Raw genomic sequence first — 22,171 nt, 5'->3', positions numbered from 1 at the left:
ATGGATGAAAAGCAGGGGAGGTATAGATTCTAGACAGCACATTCAGTAATATACCTTATTATTATTATGTCACTTACAAATTTATCCTATGCTCTTCCCACTTGGAGTTTATAGTGGTTACCCGCCTCCCCTCACCGGAAAAATGTGCCAATTTTCCCCTATCCGATGGCTTTTCACCTAACATGTGGGCTTTAAGTTCCATTGTTGTTTCTCGACATGTTTGAACGTTTATATTATCGAAAACCCACACAAATTCTATCAAATTAGAACTCGGGTTTTTACTTAAAACATTTTAAATGAATTGAGTTACGTAAATATTTGCTCTCTTTTTTAAGTGAAGGAAAAGGTTCAATCTTTCTTCTTTGTGTGTAGGTGTAGGGTAGCAGTACTAACAATTTTATGTGGAGAATTGACAGCGTCTCCAATATTGGATGGCTGACTCAAACACACTTTAATGTACATTTTGTTTTGTTTCATTAAATAGGTTTGCAAGCCATTTAAATGCTTTCATGTTTGTCATTAGGAAATCATTAATTTTATGTTGGTACCAAAATTTAAAATTAACAATGTCTTAAAAGATGACAATTTGAAATCGTCTCGCGGTAACTGAATTGAATTGTCTTGTTTGGGGCGGTTTTTCCCCAGTTTGACCGGTAGTTGATTAGGGATGGGGTGGAGATGATATTTGTGTCCCTCGCCCCAATTTCATCCCGATTATACATGAACACTAAGAACACAATTAAATATATAAAATTATTAATATATTTATTTATTTATTATATTTTATAAGTTTTAAGTTTTTTTTTTATAATAATGTAAATTTTTAATATATTACAGTACATATTATATTAAAAAATTTGTTTATATAATTTAATTAAATAAAAAAATATTTATTTTTAAGAATATGGTATAAACGGTGTCCCGCGGGATTTTCCCGAACTTGAATAAGGCGGGGATTGTAGTAAAAAAATTCCGAAGTAAAAACTGGACGAAAATAATAATAAGGCTTAAAATTTGAGGTCACATGTATTTTCCTAACCTTTAAAATTTAAAATATTTTTAACAATAAGTTATAAATAACTTATTAGTACAAACTTATTTTTTTCTCTTAATTATTGCATATAGAGTAAGAAAAACATGACATAACACATCCATATCTTGTGTATTATAATATTGTTTATTAGATTTATAAAGTAAAAAAACATGCATAAAGCATTTATATATGGTCTTAAATAAAAAAAAATTTGGTAATTATTTTGTTCACTTTCTAAAGAAACCAAGAAAATTTTATTTGGTAAAATATTTAGTAGCATGATTTATAAATTTATCAAAAATTACTATTTATCTATATTTACTTAAAAAAGTTTCATAGGTTCTAATCACACTCTTTTTATATCAAATACAAATAACATTAATCTCACTTCTTATATTTATAATTTTTTCATTGAGTACTTTTTAAAAATATATATAACTTTTTATTTACTAATTAAGATGTTGAAATGAAATATTTTTGGAGAGAGTAATTTTGAGGTTGAAATTATTTATGAACTTCAAAAAAAAAAAATTTGAATTGTTATATATATTACTAATTTTAACCAATTCACATAGATCATTGAACTGTTTATTGCATAATTTTCAAGTGGCCTTAAGAGATCAACTTTAGATTTTTTTGTGTGCAATATTTGAGGGTTTTGGTTTTGTTTAAAGTTTATAACTAGAGATTACCCTAACAACCCTAACAATATTCTTATTGAGAATCGAACTTGAGATCAACATACATATATATTAAGTAAAGACTATTTTAATTTGATCAACTTCGTAACTAATAATTAAATTTAATATTTTTTATTTTGCAACCACGTTTTATTCATTAATATTCTAAGAGACTTGATATTATATTATTAAAATCATTTTTATGATAACCTTGTTAATAGTTAATACACTTTTAATTATTTAAATTACTAATTTCTTATATGTACTATCAACCCATTTTTAGTTTATAATATATAGTGAGGTGAAGAATGAACAAAAAAGTAAATTTAAGGTGGAGAATGAACTAACAAATTAAGGCTCCATCAATCCCATCTCGGGTGGTAGAATCAATAAGACTCCTTGATAAATGCCATCTAGGTATTGAAAATTCTCAACATGTTCCCCCAAACACTTTTGAGTATTGTTCTTCTACATGCACATTATTATGCACCCTTAATCATCAATGGGGTCTTAATTTGCTCACATCAATTGGAAGTTCATATTTCATGTGATGTGAAAAATGTGTACGGGAACCCTAAATTTTAGGTCTCAACTTCTTATTTCTGTTTCGGTCGATGAGAGTCCAATATTGGTTAGAAAAAAGATCGTATCGAATGATATATTGAATTACATATTATATGTTAACAATGTTGAAAGCAAAGCCAAGAGAGTTGAGTTGAAAATATGGATTAGAATTTCAAAATCTTAGTTCATATATAAATAAAGTGATTTGATGATTAAAATTATAGATAATATAATAATATTAATTTTTCAAAATAATTGAATAACTCAAAAGCAAACAATCTTTAATTGAGTGGTGAGGGACTAGGAAATATATATTTTTTTGAAAATATCCGATTTAGAAACTCGAACCCATGATCATTTAAACATATATTTTACTATTAAGTTATGAGTTTCTGTTACTAGAAAATATGTATAAGTTGATTACATAATATTTTCACTTTACCTTTCCAAAAAAAATAATGTGAATTTATCATCTCCTATATATGATGTAAAATGTTGCAGCATTACTATAAATGATCTTATTGCCATTTAATACTTAGTGGCTGATAAAATTATCTTACGGGATTGCATATAAAACCAAAGATATAGGCATGATAAATCTTTATGATCGTGACCTCTCTCTAACCAAAATGCTAGTGCCTAGTGATGCTCTCATGTTAAAAAGTTTCAAGGAACCCTAGATTTCTTTTTGACACAAGTAACCATTTCATATATAACACGCGAGCTCGATGACAACGATCTTGTGTGAGAGTTTGGAGAAAATCTAGATAAAAACAAACTAGTTTCTTAAAAAATGTATTTCAACTTGTATGTTAGTGGGTTGAAATTCTAAAAAAAAAATCAATAACAAATATATATATTTGGATAAGTACTGTTTCTTTAATTTATCAATATTACCATAAAAAAAAATTGGTCTTGAATTGGAACTAATTAAGAGCTAACATATCACTAGAATCATGTTCCTATGTTTTGTAATACGAAAAATCAAAAAATATTTTATTTTGTTTTATTTCAAAAGTATAAGGAAAAATCAATTAATCAAATATTGGAACAAGAAAAATATGTTTCAAAATGTTTTTATTTGTTAATTTCACTCTTGCAGTGAACTTCAAATACTTTTTTATTTTGTTTGGAAGAATCATAAATATTTATTTGAACATATTCGGAATTATCAAACACAATTAAACAATTACATCGCATCTTGGAAGTGAATTAAGAGCTCGAAACTCGTACCATAATTATTCATTTTAGAGAATTATATTTTCAGTTCTCAAACTTCTTGTTTTATAGAATTGATTCTTTTTTAAGTTGAAATAGTAACGATTCATTCTTGACTTTATATATTTTCTTAGTTCATTGCTATAGTTCAAAGTTAGTTGGGTATGAATAAAAAATAATTTTCTTCCATAAATAAATTCAAAATTCAAGACTTGACGAGTGAATTTCTTTTGAGCTTTCAAACTTGACTAGCTTGAACAAGAAAACAATACATGGATAAACCCCTACTTGGATTTTGCAGTGAATGTTTTCGACTCCAACTTATATTGTTGTTTCTATTGAAAATTGTAGCAACTATGGTCATCCCCAAGATTATAGTATGAAGGGACATATATAAAGAATTATTTTTGATTTGTGTCATCCTTTATTAAACTTTAGTAGACAACTTTTCTTCATTTTCTTCTTCAAATCTTGCTTTCAATGTTTCTTCTTCCATATTAGAAGAGTTATCATAGTGTTCTTCGCTTTCAATAGAATCTTCAACATGCTCTAATACAATCTAAAGAATTAAAATAGTACGTTTTCAAGATCGGAAGTAATTTTAGATTTATGGTTTGAGAAGTCAGAAAGGGTGAAAAGTAAAATGATCAAAAACGTATTAATTATGGGCGCCCCACATGTTACATAGTTTATTTTAACAAATATGAAATTAAAATGTGCTATAGGATCGAGCTTATTGAGAATATGATATCATCACTCAATTTTTTCTTTCCTTTTTCCTGATGAGTCTTGCACCAAATGATCCTAGAACACTCATATTATTCACCTACCATTTTTTAAAAATATATATGTAAAGAGTGTTCTATTTTTTAATTTGTTTGATTCTTGGAGCAAAAGAAACAGATGTGATTTTTTCATCTATATAATTATATAAATATATCTTAGATTGCGATTTTATTTGTACATCTTTTTTATAGTGAAAAGCAAAAGTAGACATAAAATCTGATCAATGTGAGCCCATGGAATTGAATAAGAGTGCATATTAATTCATAATGGTCCGACTCAGATTACATTTTCAGGTGCCTCCTGCAGCTGCAGTCAATAATCAAGCCAAAGATAATTAAAGATTTTTTTTTTAAAATAAAGTGTCTTTTTTTTTTTAATTTATAAGTTACAAGACGTATTTAGTAAGAATTAAATATCAATTTTTTTTTTTTTATCTAAACAATATATAGTTGTAAAAGACTAAAACATAATTAAAAGAACTAACGTGAAAACTGTGTAGTATTTTTTTTAAATTAACACTAGCATGACACCCACAGTCATGACCGAGTCATGACCCCCGCTTTTATTCAAAGTACATCCAAATGAAATTAAACTCGTATCATCTTGGTCTCTTAAACTGATTCTTACCTAGTACTTTTTTTATTTCTCGAAAATTTTATAAAACGGACTTTTTAGAAATATGTTTTTTTAATACCAAAGGACTTTAAAGTATTAGTATTTTTTTAAATATATAAAAGTTATTTGGTTTAAAAATCATGATTCCCATTATGAGTATTATCCTATTCCTGTAGTTCAATTATTTGTTTGAAATTTAAATTTGTATATCCTACATTTAAATTATAATATAGCACTTGATCAAAATCTATTCCATGCTAAAGCTATAATTCATGCCTACCTCACACATAACATATTCTCTTATACCAGATTCCACTCTTCTTAAGAAATTTTCACATAAAAATAGAAGATATCCACGCGTATAAAAGTTAGTGAGCATATATATATTCACTATTTTCTATATGAACAAATTAGGTTACGAGAGTGAAAAGAACTTTATTGAAAAAGTAAAAAAACTAACTTCGATTCTCACCTAAAATATCACAAATTTAAGTGAGTTATAATGTCCATAAATGTAGATTTCCTGCCGACCTTCTTTAGTAAATAAACTGAGTTATAACGTCCTTAAATGTGAATTTCCTGCCGACCTTCTTTAGTAAATACACTATATGTCAAAATAATAATAAGTATATTTTTATGTTAAAAAATATAGAACAGTAGCTCTCTTGCTACCTCTATATATGTTGTTTCCATTTTTTGTTTTCTTGGCAGCATTTTATATAATGATCTTTTCACACCAAAAAAATATAAAATAAATTGAGGTATTAAATAGGCTCATTATCGAGTGAGCTATTTAATCCTTCAAAATACATGTACTTGAAATAAAATAAAAAGTACTTAAGATGATTCTTGAAGCATATGATACTCATGGATTTTGATTCCAAATACAAACAGCCTTATAAAACTAGGGAAATTAAATGCATACAAGTGAGGAGAATATATATATAATTATACCATACTTGTAACTCCTTTAAAGTTGATATTTTCCTACCTTGTAAAATTTTTGTAGCAAATATTGTTGATTATTTTAGGGTAAATACATTTTTCCAATTTAAAAAATTATATCTATATTAATAAAATGAGTCGCTCCTCAAATAGCCGAATTCAAATTATAATAGGTCGGTCATTTGCGTACACTCGAATTGACCTAGGTTCTCGAATAAATTAATTAAAGTAAATGTAAAATATATAAGTATATGCTCTAGCTTTACAATTAAAATTATTGCTAGTAGTTCGAGTTATGATTCCCATTTCCCGTTAAAAGAATCACGATCTCGGTAGAAAGCAATATTATTATCTAATGAGGTTTTACCAAATATACTTGATCGATGCTCTTCGCTTTAGAATCAAGATCTATGAGAAAATCATGTTATTTCTAGTCTTCTTTTGTCACTTCTTTTCTCTTGTATTCTCTCCATGCATATTTCTAATCATCAATCTAGCACCTTCCATAGAATGATCCTCCCTAAAACCCTAACTGATCCATAATAGTGAAATAAAGGCCAAGATTCCTAGATAATATATGTATAATTCAAAACAATACTTAGTAGATTTTGCTAGGGTTCGAGTTCTTTGTGTCGTGTGTAAACTTTTCATCGCTAGTAAATTCATTCAATGGTAATTTAACTTAATCAAGATCTTTGAATTTTAAAAGCCTATTTAGAAAGGAATTTTCCACCTAAAAAGGAAGGGAGAGGCAGAATATATGACATTATTGCTGTAGATAATCTACACAGCATATCCTAAATAATCATATTCTCAATGGAATATTAATTAAAATAAGTGTCCATAATAACTTAGTGAATAGTTTGATCATCCATTACAATTCTAGAATACAGTATATAATTTTGGATATAATTAGATCCATAATCATATTATGTACACTTTCTCTTCTTTTTATAAATAATAAATTTGTTATTTTTAATACAAACCCGAAACTCGGAATCTTTTTGCCATACAAAAACCTGCTATAAGTGGAGAAAAGGATGAAAAATAAACTGAGCATCTGAATTTTTAAGACTTGCTTGGAGGCTTCCAATGTTACACGTGACTAAATTATTATTTTATATAAACTTTAGTTTGAATTTTGTAAAAAAATAATGAAAATTAGATGTGCACGTCTTTCTAAAAACTAAATCATATTTGGTGGTTGAGCAAAATACTCTTAATTGAGTCTTTATGAACATTTAAATCAATATATTTCAAAAGAAACCCATAATATGTTTCTACATTATTTCTTTTATTTGATACATGCCTTTAAAGTGCTATTTTCTTATATATATAAAAAAAATCACCCCTCTTCTTAAACTAGCATAAGTTTTGCCATCAATTTTGGTTAAAAATAAAATGGAGGTATGAATTAATTGTTGGGCTATAATTTTTATTTTGATGGAGCACAAAATGATTTCACCAAAGTAGCACAGTGATAAGAATTGACTTAAAAGACTACAATGTCACGAGTTCGATTCTAACGATTAAATTAGTTTAAAAAAAAATAGAAACAAGATAATATAAACAAGCTAAAAAAAACAAACTCAAATTAAAAACAAGATAATATAAATGATATCATAATGAACACGGTTAAAATATCGAGTTAACTCCTACGATTTTACGAATTCATATAAGGTTAACAAGTCTGATTTTACCTAAATTTTTAGGTAAATACACTATTATACGATTTTACGTTAAAAAAATAAATTTATATTTAGAAATTATAAAATAAAGTTATTATTTATTCCAATAAATTAATTAATATAATTGATTTTGTAATATAAATTGTTTATAGTGTTATTTATTTATTATTTTTTTAAAATTAATTTTATATTTAAATATATAGATTTTTAAAATATTAAGTATAAAATATTTAATTATATATAAAAATAATAATAATATATAATTAATATTTTTCAAATTAAACTCTTAAATTTCAAATAAAAATTAAATTTTACGAGTGTATAACCAACCAATATTCTTACGTCAACTATCAATTTTTTTTACAGCCTATCATAATTAGCAAATCTTAATTATTTATCTATTCTAATCAATCTAGAATAAAACAAGACATTGTAGTTGTGTTTTTCTTTTAAAAAATATATATTAAAGCTATTCAAGAGTTTTGTTTATATATATATATATTGGGTATTATTATAGATTTTTTTTGTTGTTGATATTTTTTTTATTTTTTTATTGGTAGACTGGTGCTTACTGAAACTGGTCTGCTTCATGAAAGTTTTCCTTAAACAGTTATAAACCCTATTTTAATTTATGATTTATGAATAAGTAATTAACATTGAACATTTACTTAAAGCCATTTGACCTAAATTAAATTATTTTTAAATAACTTATTATCTTTTTAACTTAGTCTTCTTGTTAAGCACATAATCAAATTATTAATCAAAATATTAAAAAAAAAATTAATATATTTTAACTATCTCAACTTTTTATAATTATACATCCAAAAAATATTATATTATGCAAATAAACTCAATTATCACCTTGGGATACTAAACTGGGCCGAGAATTAGAGACCCATACTAAACTGGGCCGAGAAGTAGAGACCCCATAAAAAAAATTGTGGTCTAAAAAGTTTTAAAAAATATATATTAAATGATAAGATAAGCATGGAAAAACTTAGTATCTAATGCTTTAAATATTAAAAATGTTCATTCTTATTTTTACTAATGAGTGATGGAGGCCTAAATTATATTTTAAATAACTATTATATTATATCAATTTTCCATATTTATACAATAAATAGTTATATCTCTGGTACTAATATTAAATAAAAATAATTTTTGTTAATAATTATATATATATATAACATTATATATAATAAAATTAATTAAAAATTTTATCCTAATTTTATTTATTAATTATAAGATATGAGTACATATTTTAAAATTATTATACTTTTTTTTTTGTTTTACGTGTGCATCCCACGTGAATTTACCCGTATTTATTATATTGCTTAACTCAAGCCGATATTCCCAACATTCGATTACACTTTTCGGCATGATCTTAGGCCCTGAATCACCCTCCGTGGACGAACTTTAAAATTTTTTCACCAATGTTTGCATTATTCAAACCGACATTTCCAACATTCCAACATTCGATTACACATTTCGACATACATTCTTGTTTCCGCTTCAACTATCAATATTCGTGGACCTACATATAATAATTACTTTTAGAGAGATTCAAACTCTAATCTTATGTATGAACTGTTAATACTTTAATAGTTAGATCATTTATGATTATTGAAATAATTCAAAATTATATATATATATATATATATATATATATATATATATATATATATATATATATATATATATATATATTTTAAGTTACATTTTGAATACTTATATATATTACATAAAAATTTTTCTAATACAAAATATTTCTTATTCTAATATTAAATAAAAATAATATATATATATATATAATATTATTATGTCCTAATTTTTCTCAATATATTATATAAATATAACAATTTTATTTTTAACCGTTTTAAATTTATGGACGAGTCAACACACAATCCATTTGTCTTATTAGTTTAGTTAGTTAAAAGTTTTACTTATTTGTTAGGTTGCAAGTTTAAACATACATATAACATTTTTAATCGTTTCAAATTTATGTGCGGTTCAACCCACGATCCATTTACTTTCACATATATATCCAAATTAAGCACAGTTCCCGACCCCGACAAATCTAAAGTGTGTACACACACCCACATATAATAATTACTTTTAGAGAGATTTAAACCCTAGTTTTAAGTATAAAATTTTAACATTTTAACCGTTAGACCACTTATGATTGTTGAAATAATTCAATAATTTTGTGTATGTATATATATATATTTTGTAAGTTATATTTTGAATACTTATATATTATATAATTTTTTTATACTCATAAAAAAATATAATAAAAATAATTATATCTCTTATCTTAATATTAAATAAAAATAATTATGATATACATATAACATTATTATTATATCCTAATTTTTCTCAATATATTATATAAATATAACTTTTTTATTTTATTTTTAACCGTTTCAAGTTTATTAGCGAATCAATTTACTATCCGACACAAATATTTATTTACTCTAACATGTATATCTAAATTAACTACAACTCTCGACCCGACAAATTCAAATTAAGCATTATTATATATATTATATTGTTATGAATGTCGCACGTTTATCAAATTTGTGTAGAATTTAAAATATAAAGTCTTATTAGTGTAGTTGGTTAAATGGTTTTACTTGTTTGGTTAAGTTTCAAGTTTGAAACATACATATATCATTTTTAATTTTATTTTTAACCGTTTCAAGTTTATGGGCGGGTCAACCCACGATCCGACTCAAGTGCAAATCTTTCAGGTCGGAACTGATGAGGCTCGAACCCGCAGCTTCCGCCTTGACAGGATAAAGTTATATTTTAAACAAATGAAAGCAGACTACATTTAATTTCATATATATATATATCCAAATTAACTATAATTTTTGATTCGACAAATTCAAATTAAACATTATTATATATATATATATATAATTTTGTTTGACAAAAGAAAAGAGTTATGTTTCATTAATTTTTACTTAGTAAAAATAGTATCATTATGTTTTTTTGGATTGACAGATAAAAACAAGTAAAAAGTATATACTACTGTGGTAACTGGGTTAAGATTTCAATCCCCCAAAAGAAAGGAAATTGTTCCAATCATCTTCCGCCACGTCTCACACGAGATGCTTCAGGGTTCGATCGTATTCTTTCACCCATCTTGACTTCATCTTCATCCGCAGCTCAAAACCCAGAAAAATTCAATCTTTTCAGAATATAGAAACGATTGGTTACTCGACTGCTTTACTTACAGACCCAGAAACCTTCAATTTTCCACGGGTTTCTCTTTCTCTATCAAAATGCAGCGTCCTATTCTACCTATATCCAATCCGTCGTTGAAATCCTTGCCGTCAATTGTAACCTCGGAGGCGGCTGGAACTGTTCCATTGAGATCTGAGAATGAGTTAGCTTCTACCTGTCTTCTAATTTCTCAGCAATCAGAGGATGAGAAAGTAGATCAAGTCAAACCCCTGTTGTCCACTTCTGCCGATTCTACCAGCACTAATGGAACAGCGGCTGCTGCTCCAAAGTTCTATCAGAAACGGCGACGGAGGACCGCCAGCAGTTCTTCTCTCTCCGATGATTTTGAAGCCCGTTCTTCTGAAGATCGCATTGGACATGCTCTATCTGAAACGTACTTAATGAGATTAAAGCTCTGTCGCTATATTGGGTATACTTTTTTCTCCACTCTTTGTTAATTTAACAATTTTCCCATTTTTAAGTTTCTGAAAGGAAAATAGTGATAATGCTGTGTGGATTGATTGTTGATCAGAAGATTGTAAATTGTGTAAACATTGTTTAAACTGATATGCTACTTGAATTTGGTAGAGAATGATGATTGACCTGTTTTTTTTTATCACATTTTATAATGGTGTGACCAAATGAAGCTAAAAATACACTAAGATTCTGTTCATGATCCAAAATACAATCTTATTCCATTGACGATTTTCCATGGAATCTTGATTGTGTTAGAGACTGTGATAATATACCAGTTTCCAAATAGGCTCGATATGATGACTATTTCTGAATAGAAACTTGACATTGCAATTTGGTTATAACTACGTATTATTGGTAAGAGGAAAAAGGGTGGTGTTATGTTTGTTCAGTTTGAGGAAACACCAAATTTGTCTAAGTTCCTTCATGTATTTGGTCTTTGGTTAGTTTATGCTTCTGAAACAACTGTAACTAAAAGGAGCCTAGGTTGTTTCTTGGTGAAGCTATAAGATGAGTATTGCCTTCATAGGCAATGAAAACTTAAACACAAGCTTGAATTGAGATGCCATGGATATAAATCCTTACAGAAAAATCTAGGTATTGTTTGTTCTTATAGAGATTAAGTTATTTACAAAAGGATCTCATTATAACCTCTAATTTGATCATAACAATACTGACAGCCAAGAAGTACCCATTAAACAGACCCCATTTGGAATGGATACAAAAATTCTAAATCTAGAAATATATGAGATTATGTTTACAATCTAAATTTAGTAAATTAGAGACAAATTTGAAAATTTCTATTTGCATTCTAACCATCCTTATTTTTCAGGTTGGGCTACAAATTCATCACAAGGCTTGTTGCCATTACTTTTTATAGTTTCTTAATTTTCCCTGGCTTCATACGAGGTTCGTGTCCTTTAGATATCGATTGAACTCTAATTTATTCAATATTTGTAGCACAAAACTACATATTGAAGAATTTTCTTGCTTCTAGATGCTTCAAAGGCCATTTTGTAGTTTTTCTTTTCTTTTCATATTAGCATGTGACATAATCTTTCTGGTTTTGCAGTTGCATATTATTATTATTCCTCAAGACAGGTCCGTAGAGATATAGTCTATGGCAATCAACCCAGAAATAAGTATGGTAGTTCATAACTTGGTGTAAACAGTTATAATCTCAATGATTAAACCAGTTACTAAGAATTTCTTATGCAGGCTTGATCTTTATTTACCAAAAAATCCTGATGGCCCCAAACCAGTTGTTGCATTTATAACCGGAGGAGCTTGGATTATCGGGTAAGCGGTAAATCCATATTTTTTATACAAACTATGTCGAAATTTCTAACATTTTGTGGATAAGATCAATTGTATGCATTTTTCTACTCTAAAAGGTCTTTCCTAAGTGCAGCTATAAAGCATGGGGTTCTCTCTTAGGGCAACAACTATGTGAAAGGGATATCATAGTGGCATGTATAGATTACAGGTAAAATGATTCTCTTTAGATTGACCTTGCTTTATAGCTAGAACTAGATTATGCAATCAAACAGTATTTGGAATATGCATCAAATTCATTTGTATAGCTTTATGAAAAACTTCTTTATTTCAAAATTAAATTAAATAGAGTACACAGAATTTCTTTATTTCAAAATTATAATCTCTTCTTTATGGCTACGATCATGAAAATAGAACTGATGATGTTAGCAAAGGACCTTCTGTTCCTTATATAGGTACCCAACTAACCTCAACTGAACTTATTTTTTCTTTTGTAACCTACATCAAACAAGGTTATTTTGAAATAATCTGTTAGCTTGACAAAATTGAATAACTAAACATCCCCTATATGTATCCATAAGAAAAACATCCAAAACAGCTCGATTTGAGATGCTAAAATTTACTTTACTCTCTTAATGCAGAAATTTCCCTAAGGTCACCATAGGTGATATGGTGAATGATGCTTCTCAAGGTATCTCGTTTGTGTTTAACCATATTGCTGAGTATGGAGGCGATCCCAACAGGTCAGTGCACATGCTATGGTCTAACTCTAATGTCTTCCACCCCATTTCATTTTTTGAAATAAAAAAGGAAGAACTATATGCGGTTTCATATTTTTAATTTGTTTTTTTTTACTGATTTCTTTGGTGCTACATTCTACTGATAGGATTTATTTAATGGGACAGTCTGCTGGTGCACACATTGCTGCTTGTGCTCTTGTAGAACAGGCAATAAAAGAAGCAAATGGAGATAACACATCTTGGAGCGTGTCTCGAATAAAGGCTTATTTTGGTTTATCTGGAGGGTAATTTATTGGAGTTTGAGATGTTATGTTCTTAAGACTGTACTATTGTTCTAACTGGTTTCTCGAATTATGATCAACAGGTACAATCTGTTTAACCTCCTCGACCACTTTCATACGCGAGGGCTATACCGTTCAGTCTTTTTGAGGCAAATTTCCTATTCATCTTATGTCTATAGACATCACCTTTGTATAAACTAGTTTGCATTTTCTTTTAAGATCTTTAAACGCGTTGTACAGAATGATGGAAGGGGAAAAATCATTACGACGCTTCTCTCCTGAAGTATTGTTGCAAGATCCGGCTAATAGAAATGCAGCATCCCTCCTTCCACCTACCGTCCTTTTCCACGGAACAGAAGATTACTCGATTCCATGTGATTCCAGGTTTGCCTTTCCTTCATATCTTCTATTAAAAATAAAAAGTAGCAATGGATGGTAACAATTTGAAAGTTAATATGGTATGAAACTTTTGTATGGCAGTAAGTCTTTTGCGGAGACTCTTCAAAGTTTGGGAGTGAAAGCCGAAGCAGTTATGTACGAAGGAAAGACACACACTGATGTTTTTGTTCAGGTACAAGCATGCATGGATCATATATTTCAAGTCATTTTTTATATCAATTTTTAATCTTTATGTAATTGTTAGGATCCAATGAGGGGCGGGGACAACGAAATGGTGAGGGATTTGGTTGCCTTCATCCATAATGGGGACGAGGAAGCCCTTGTGAAGGACTCGACAATGCCACCGAGGAAACGCCTCGTGCCTGAATTTATGTTGAATCTCGCTCGTACTATCAGCCCATTTTAAAGCTTGAATAGCTTTTTTGGTAGTCTTGTAGTAATTGTATATAGATAATGACAATCTGATTAGATGTCAAGTTTGGATACATACTTTTATTGAAATGCACTAACCCTAGAAGGGTTGTTTACATATTGGATAGATAGGCCACATAACAAGTATCATGGCTCAGATAAAAACCACTTTTACATCAAATTAATCAATTCTCTCATTTCTTCTTTGCGGCTGCTGACCTAGTACTCGGTGCCTGCGTAACAAAGTCATTGATTGTTTGATAAGTTCAGACTAATGTCGGATAAGTTAAGGGATGATGATAAATTTGACACAAAACGTGTTTTGGAATGAAGCGGATTTACCTTCTTTTTGGGCTCTAGAGACTTCGGCTCGACCTTCTTGGGAGTAGGAGCTTTGGAAGGCTCTTTTTTGACTGTGGCAGAGGCAAGGGGTTTCTCAGCCTTCAAAGAAGCCATCTTAGATCTCTGTTTTGCAAGTAAAAGTCCTTTACTTGAGTGTTTAGAACTTGTGTTAGGTAGACTTCAATACAATTCAATGAACTTGAAATAGCATATGGGCTTGATTTATAGGGCATAGTTGGGATGAGGAATAAATAATATAGAAGAAAGCATCAAAATAAAGACAATTTTCCAAGCATGGAGGGATCGAATAAAACTCAAAATTGAAGCCCCATTGAATGATGCCCTTTCTCTATACACCAATTGTTTACTGACATATATACCTCTATTATTTAGGAGCTTATTCCAAATGCATATATTCATATTTCCATCACATCAAAACTACTTAATCTTATACCAAATTTTTTATGAACATTTGGGGCTTTTTTTTTATGTAGATCTAATTCAAATAAATTGTGATCTTATCATTGATTAAATTATATTTATTTTTATAAGATTTTAAAATATTAATATTAAATATATTTTTAATCAACTAACTCAAATTTTAATTTTCATCAAACAAGCTTCCTAGATCAAACAAGCCCTTGTTCTTGTTTGGAAATACTACAAAATTGCTAAGTTGATTTTTAAATACAAATTTAATACATAACAATATTAAAAGTTGTTTCTCAATTAAAATAAAATATTTATAAGTACTTTTCATATTTGTTAAAGATAATGTGGATTTTGTAATGGATTTTTTTTTTGTTAAGCTAGTGTATTTTAATACTTTATGTATTTGATAAGTACTATATTTTTTTATGTTTTTATTATTATATCTATGAAATATACTCTAACTTAAAATATTTTATTTATTAAAAAATTAGCCTGACCATCCCACAATTCGTGGTACTCCGTTTTTATTCAAAAGGTTTTCGATTGAATCGAATTCGTGACCTTTTATTGTCTTTTAAGTCGATTCTTTCCATCGGACACTTCAACTTAAAGTGTTCTAAGTGAGAATCAAACCCGTGACATTTGATATTTTAAGAACAAAATATTTTATAATTTGAAATTCTCGACGACCTGTTTTAGTGTCTAATCATAGTAATTTTGCGCATTAGTTTTGAATCGTTGTGTTATTAAAAATAAATATAATATTAACGTTTTTAACTTACATCCCATTTAAAATAGTTATATTTCTTATCAATTATTAGAATAAATAAATATAGTATCAATAAATGAATAAAAATAACCAAATCAAAATCAAAACATGATATATTAATTATTTTACACAAAGAAAACATTAATAACATATATATTAAAAAAAAATCAAACTTTGAACACAACTTAAATATTAATTTAATAATATAATATAACTAAACTCCAACCAACCATGTTATTTTTCTAATTAATCCAACATTAATCAACACCTTAAATGTTAATAATCAATATATAAGTGCCCTCTAATGAGTTGGTCCAAACCTTAGTGCCAAATAAGCCAAAAGCCTATATCCAAAGAGCATAACAGCCAAAGCAGCCACATCCCACATCATATTTTCAATCCCCAAATATTTAATAGCTGGAAAATCCCAAACCCTACACCATTTCATCAATCCATCTGGTCCAGCACATTCATAAACTTCATTTCCAGAGTATTGCACTCCAACCAGCAACTTATAACAATAATGGCTAAATGATACAAACTTCAACCAGCTCATAAACTTAGGAATCCTTTGAATGTAATAACCGCCCGCTAATAAGAACACTAACATGGTCACCGAAGCCAATGTCGAAGCCGGTTTCATGTCCATTAGAACCGCTCCCAATGCCAAACCTAGTCCCTGTTATTATCATATATATCCACATATAAATAATTGTCTTATATTCAATATTATTAAATGGTACACAATAAAATGGTTTAATTCTTTTATTATCACTATAATATGGACATAGAATAATACCTGTGAGACTAGGACATTGAAGAGGACTACTAGGAGAGTCATGATGAATGCGGATAAGGAAGGTTTGAGACCTCCCATCCAATACGTCACTGCGACGAATATGGTTGGGAGGATGAGCTCCATGGGGAGGTCACCTACGGTTCGAGCAAAGTAATAGGAGGAAAGGTAATACATGCGAGAGGCTCGTTCTTTGGAGAGAATGGGACGTTCAGATGGGAATGCAAAGATGGCATTGAAAAGAGGAAAGAAACCCCAAAAGATGGAGAAGAAGAAGAGGAGTCCTACTTGATCTTGTATATGAGATGTGTCTGAGTGCCACCATAGGAGGCCGGAGAGGATGGAGACCGACATGACTTGGAAGATTCTTAGACCCGAGTATGATTCGTGTTTTCTTTCCTTTAATCCCCTTTTTGATAGAACTTTGAATTGTGTCCACCAACTTGTGGAAAATTGATTGTCTTCTTCGTTTGATCCGGTTCTTGTTGGTGGTGGTCTGGTGGAGGGGAGAAGGGAGCTGCGGCGGATTTCTTCCTTTAAAGAAGGGTAGATGGATTTCTTGTATGAGGAAAGTAGAAATTGTTTGACTGAGTTGGTGTGGTCTTGATGATGGTGATCATGTTGATTTTCTAATATATCAATTTCTTCATGCTCATATTCTTCTTGTCTCACATCAGGGACTATACCTAATAATAGACAAAGCCAAATAAATAAAAAAACCCATATTAATATAACTTTTGACTAGCTTTTTTTCCCCTTAAGTTACTATTATCATGTTTATATGTTAACAACTTATATTAATGATATGTATAAATTATTTAGAATGTTTTTTTTTTTTTATATATAACAAATAAAAGAGTGGGTCTTAAGAGATTAAACAACTTAACTTTAACTTGAAGTTGAATTTAAGTTTATGGCGGCTATAAGATCATTATAAAAATAGTATTATTAGATAATAAGTTAAAAGTTTTGATTATTTGGCAAAAATAAATTAATGATAAAAAAAATATAAAAGATTTTTTTTATTAATTTAAATAATGTGATTCACATAAGAAAATATATATCAAATCCAAATATAAAAATCAAATAAGGTCTAATTATTAAAACAAAAAAAAAATTTATATCTCTATCACATAAAAAGTTATTTAAATTTGTCTTATATTATTTCATTCAATCAAATAATTTAAATTAATTATTAATTAAATATTTACTTGCTATAACAATCAAATATTAAATATAAATAATTTAACTCAAATAATTCTCAAAAAGAAATAATTATTTATTTTATAAAACAAAAATATTTTTTTTAACCAAATTATTGTCTTCTTTAAAAAAAGAAAAAAAATATTTTTTTTATACTTTTTTAATAAAATATGTAAACAATTTTTTTTTTATTCTTAAAACATTTTAAAGGAAAACAAAACAAATTAGACAAAGGGTTCAAGGGAATTTGGGATTATGAAATCCTTACTTACCATTAGCAAGATCAAGCAAGAACTCAGCCGGGTTTATAAATTCAAACCCGGGACAATACCCGATTGACCGAAAATAATCCACCACTCCCCTAGCCGGGCCAGTATAGATCGGCGAACCCTCCGATAAAACCACCACTTTATCCAACGTCCTATAAATCCTTCCAGACGGCTGATGAACCGTCATCACCACCGTTCGTCCACCTCTAGCCAACCCTTTCAAAGTCGCCACAATCCGACCCGCAGTAGTTGAATCCAAACCCGAAGTGGGTTCATCCAAAAACAACAAACTCGGGTTAATCAACATTTCCTGACCAATACTAACCCTCTTTCTCTCCCCACCCGAAATCCCACGCAAAAGTGGACCCCCAACGACGCCGTTTCTACACCGACCCAAACCAAGTTCATTGATCACAAAATCAACTTGCTCCATTTTCTCATTATTTGTTAATTTCCCAGGAAGGCGGAGTAAGGCGGAATATGTTAATGTTTCTAGAACTGTAAGATGGGGATAGAGAACATCGTCCTGCGAAACGAATCCGATCTTTCGTTTCATTGATCCGGTGAAAGGGCGTTCGTTGTATGTAATAGTACCGGAGATTTTCCCGGCGAGGTAACGACCGGAAAGGGCAGTGAGGAGTGTTGTTTTGCCGCTGCCGGATGGGCCAAGCATAGCCATGAGTTCGCCTGGTTTGACCATTCCGGTGACCCCGTTGAGTACGGTTTTGGTGGATTTCGGTGAAGCAGAGAGGTTAATTGTGTAGGCCACATCTTGAAACTGTCGAGAAATTGTAAATTAGTTTTGAAAATGTTTGAATTAGAGAAATAGTAAAGTAAAGATGGTACCTTTAGGGTGATTGGGCGAAGTGATGCTTTTAGAATTGGATGATCTAAATTGAGATTGGTTGTTTTTGGTAAAGGGGATATTGGGTTTGCATGGATGAAGCAGGTTCCAATATTGTCGGTCGGATGGTGGTTGGGTTGGATGGGTGATGATATTGTTGAATGGGAATTAGGCGGCGCCATTTGGTGATGGGGAGAATTGAGAGAGAAGAGATAATAGAGAGATCACATGCAGATGTAGAGAAGAAGGGTAAAAGAGAAGGGGGGTCTCTTTATAGGTGAGGAAGACACGAGAAGCAGACTGTATATGGGGTTAGTGTTTACAAAAGGACAAAGGAAGACAAAAACATTACGTAGTTGCAGTCTTTTATTCCAACAAATTTTACAATATTTGGATGGATGAATCATTTTCTAAATACAAATCAAAATACAAGACTACACAATCCAATTATTCACAACTCATGTCTTTTAAAATTACATAAATCTCCTCCTTTTTCAGAAAGGAGGTTGAAAAAAGGTATTTCCTACTTTTGAGTTATTAATATGTAGGTTATTTCAGTGAAATATCTCTAACCAGACATAAAATTGGGTTACAAAAGTAAATTTTCGAGAAAATGCTTCAATCTATTATACCGACAATAATGTTGAGTTATGGAGCCTACGCTTATAATAAACTATATAATTATTAATTAGAGTTTATTGAGTTTGTATTTGGTTTTAGGTTTAACCTGACAAATAGTTATTTATGTTTATTATCTGAATGTTTACATATGTGATTATTAAAAGGGGTTTATATGGTTAAGACATAATTCTAAATAGATAAAGTGTGAGGAAAAAACTCTTTATTCTTTCTTTTTCTTCGTAGTGAAATCTGGTGGCGAATGAAGTGGACGTAGCTCAATTTAAGTGAACCACTGTGAATCTGTATCTTCTTGTGTTCTTCTTTCTTGTGTTTTTACAGATTGTTTCAAGTATATCGAATTTAGGAGATACAAATCCTAACAAATAACTAAAACATAAAACTTATAATCTCAACTAACGAAGGGAAGACAACTAAAATGAATTATTCAAAATTTATACAAGGGTGCCCAAAATTAAAGGATAGAGGAAATTTTCAACAAGTCTTGAGATCATTTTTAATTAAAAAAAACTATAGCTATTTTGCCCAATGACGAGTTATTCCTTCTCCAGTTTCTCACTGAGCTAAAATTTAAGAAAATAAAACAAAAATTATTTATAAAACAAGTGAATAAATGTAAATTTTATCATTATTTTGAAAATTAGAGAATCAAATAATAAAATAAATTGAAAAATATTAGAAATTAAGGTGTTAAGCCACATTTCTATCTAAAAAGAAAATTTATATATTTTTTTTTTCTGGTAGTCTAATATAGATCCGCCCCACCCAAACGTTGATTTAACATTTTAGCTGGATGTCCTTATGATTATCCTTCAACAAATGATTTTACCGCAATTGTTTTAGGTAATAATCTTGTCTCTTGGAATTCTAAAAAGCAACCTATAGTTGTTGATTGCTCCATTATGGAGGTGCTCTTGTATATAGAACTTTCAACCTTTGCTGAATTTTGAAATTGGAGTTCTCTTTCCTTTCCATGAGTCCTATAATGTGACAATATTATTGTCGATTTTTATTTTGTTTGTACTTCTCTTTTCCATAAACAACTGCTCATTCAATAAATTCAAACAAACCGAATATTAACTAGCTGACATTCTCACTAAATCATTCAAAAATCTTATAGATTTGCCTAACCACATGCCTGTGCCTCGCCATTTCAGTCGAAAGGTGTAAAAGAAAAGATAAAGAATGAATTATTTAGCAAATAGTTATCTTTTCAATTTATTTATTTTTATTTAGCTCAACAGCTAGTAATATAAATAAGTAGACTAATCATCCAATATAACTAATAAATTCATTCAATAAAACATATCAGTTTAATATTTATTTTTAACTACTCAATCAAATAGTTCTTATTCATTTATCCATCTTTGTACTATCAATTATTAATCAAAATATTCGATATATGGGACAATATATTTGTGCTTCAGAAGAAATTTTGTTCCCAATCCAAATTTCAGGTTGTGGATGACTCATAGTTGAGATTTAGGGTGAATAATTAGTTAGGTCTAGTCTAGATTGAGAATTTATCGAATTGGAAACTATTCTCATATATAAGGAAGTTAATGTTGTGAAAACGTTTGATCATAGAATGTTTGTAGATGCGAGAGACGAGAGTTCTCAATGGAAGTGAGCTCTCTTCCATTGGGAACTTGTCACATTCTAGGATTGTGTCGATGGTAAGCTGATAAATCACATACTCAAGACATCTTAGATGGAGGGACACAAATTATTATAGTGTGAGGCTCTATTACTCATTTTTTGCAGATCAAGTGAATATTATGAGATAAATATGCTGTATATACAGGTAATAGTTGAACCATTTGAAAGAATAGGAAAATCTTATTTAATCTTCTTAATCTTTACATCAGGGAAATATCCAATATATATATATTATAAAAGATTAATAAGGAAACTAATAATATAATAACGATATTATTTGACATGCCTAATATAAAATTATTTTCATAATCTATTCACATATATTATTTTATATTCTTAATATAAAAATTATTTCCATAATCTATCATCATCTTCTCAATCTCATAATATAAATATTGTAATTCATGCAATAAATTAAATTGTAAGAAAAAAAATCAAATTTGTTTATATGGAATCCATTCTGTTTGTACTCCAATACATTCTATCACAATTTTTTTTTTTTTTTTTTTTTTTTTTTTGACTAAATTGAGATTTCGTTTGCATCTCATTTTCTTAAAACAAATGAAAAAGAAGAAAGGGACATACCTAATAATAATAGTAAAAGGTTAAAATAGGAAATAGGAAAAACTAATCTAATCATATTATTTTTTTCTTCTAAAAATAAATATGGAAATAAATATAGTCTAATCTAATCTCGTTAATTAATTTATTTATTATTTTATAATATCTCTATTATTTTATATTAACATTTTTGTAAATAATTTATGTAAAATGATATAAATTTGAGTGGTTTAAATCTAACGACAAAAACATTATAAAGAATGAAAAAAAATCATTATAAATCAGTTGAACACAAAGATGTTCACAATGACAAAGAATAA

At 28.9% G+C, this 22,171-nt stretch overlaps 2 protein-coding genes and 1 long non-coding RNA gene across 3 annotated transcripts; 1 reads left to right on the top strand and 2 right to left on the bottom strand.

Moving 5' to 3' along the window:
- The first annotated feature begins 10,653 nt into the window (after positions 1-10,653).
- LOC124945608 (isoprenylcysteine alpha-carbonyl methylesterase ICME-like) lies at positions 10,654-14,457 on the top strand. Its single transcript, XM_047486070.1, has 11 exons — positions 10,654-11,187; positions 12,064-12,140; positions 12,304-12,373; positions 12,450-12,530; positions 12,643-12,717; positions 13,148-13,249; positions 13,393-13,530; positions 13,611-13,676; positions 13,768-13,911; positions 14,008-14,098; positions 14,171-14,457. The coding sequence occupies exons 1-11, from the start codon at positions 10,817-10,819 to the stop codon at positions 14,330-14,332; spliced, it is 1,377 nt and encodes a 458-aa protein (XP_047342026.1). The 5' UTR covers positions 10,654-10,816; the 3' UTR covers positions 14,333-14,457.
- LOC124945609 lies at positions 14,392-15,195 on the bottom strand. Its single transcript, XR_007099991.1, has 2 exons — positions 14,680-15,195; positions 14,392-14,570 (listed from the first exon to the last, which is right to left on the bottom strand). It is a non-coding gene; the product is annotated as an uncharacterized LOC124945609 (long non-coding RNA).
- Positions 15,196-16,061: 866 nt separating this feature from the next.
- LOC124945571 (ABC transporter G family member 21) lies at positions 16,062-19,239 on the bottom strand. The gene is made up of 4 exons (XM_047486027.1): positions 18,995-19,239; positions 18,152-18,926; positions 16,680-17,362; positions 16,062-16,559 (listed from the first exon to the last, which is right to left on the bottom strand). Exons 1-4 carry the CDS (start codon positions 19,172-19,174, stop codon positions 16,182-16,184), a joined length of 2,016 nt encoding a protein of 671 aa, XP_047341983.1. The 5' UTR covers positions 19,175-19,239; the 3' UTR covers positions 16,062-16,181.
- Positions 19,240-22,171: the final 2,932 nt, after the last annotated feature.

Source organism: Impatiens glandulifera, chromosome 7 (genome assembly GCF_907164915.1).
Source record: "Impatiens glandulifera chromosome 7, dImpGla2.1, whole genome shotgun sequence".
In the NCBI taxonomy this organism is placed as follows: Eukaryota; Viridiplantae; Streptophyta; class Magnoliopsida; order Ericales; family Balsaminaceae; genus Impatiens; species Impatiens glandulifera.
The sequence above is the reverse complement of the archived record's forward strand: the minus strand, read 5'-3'. Positions and strand labels throughout refer to the sequence as shown.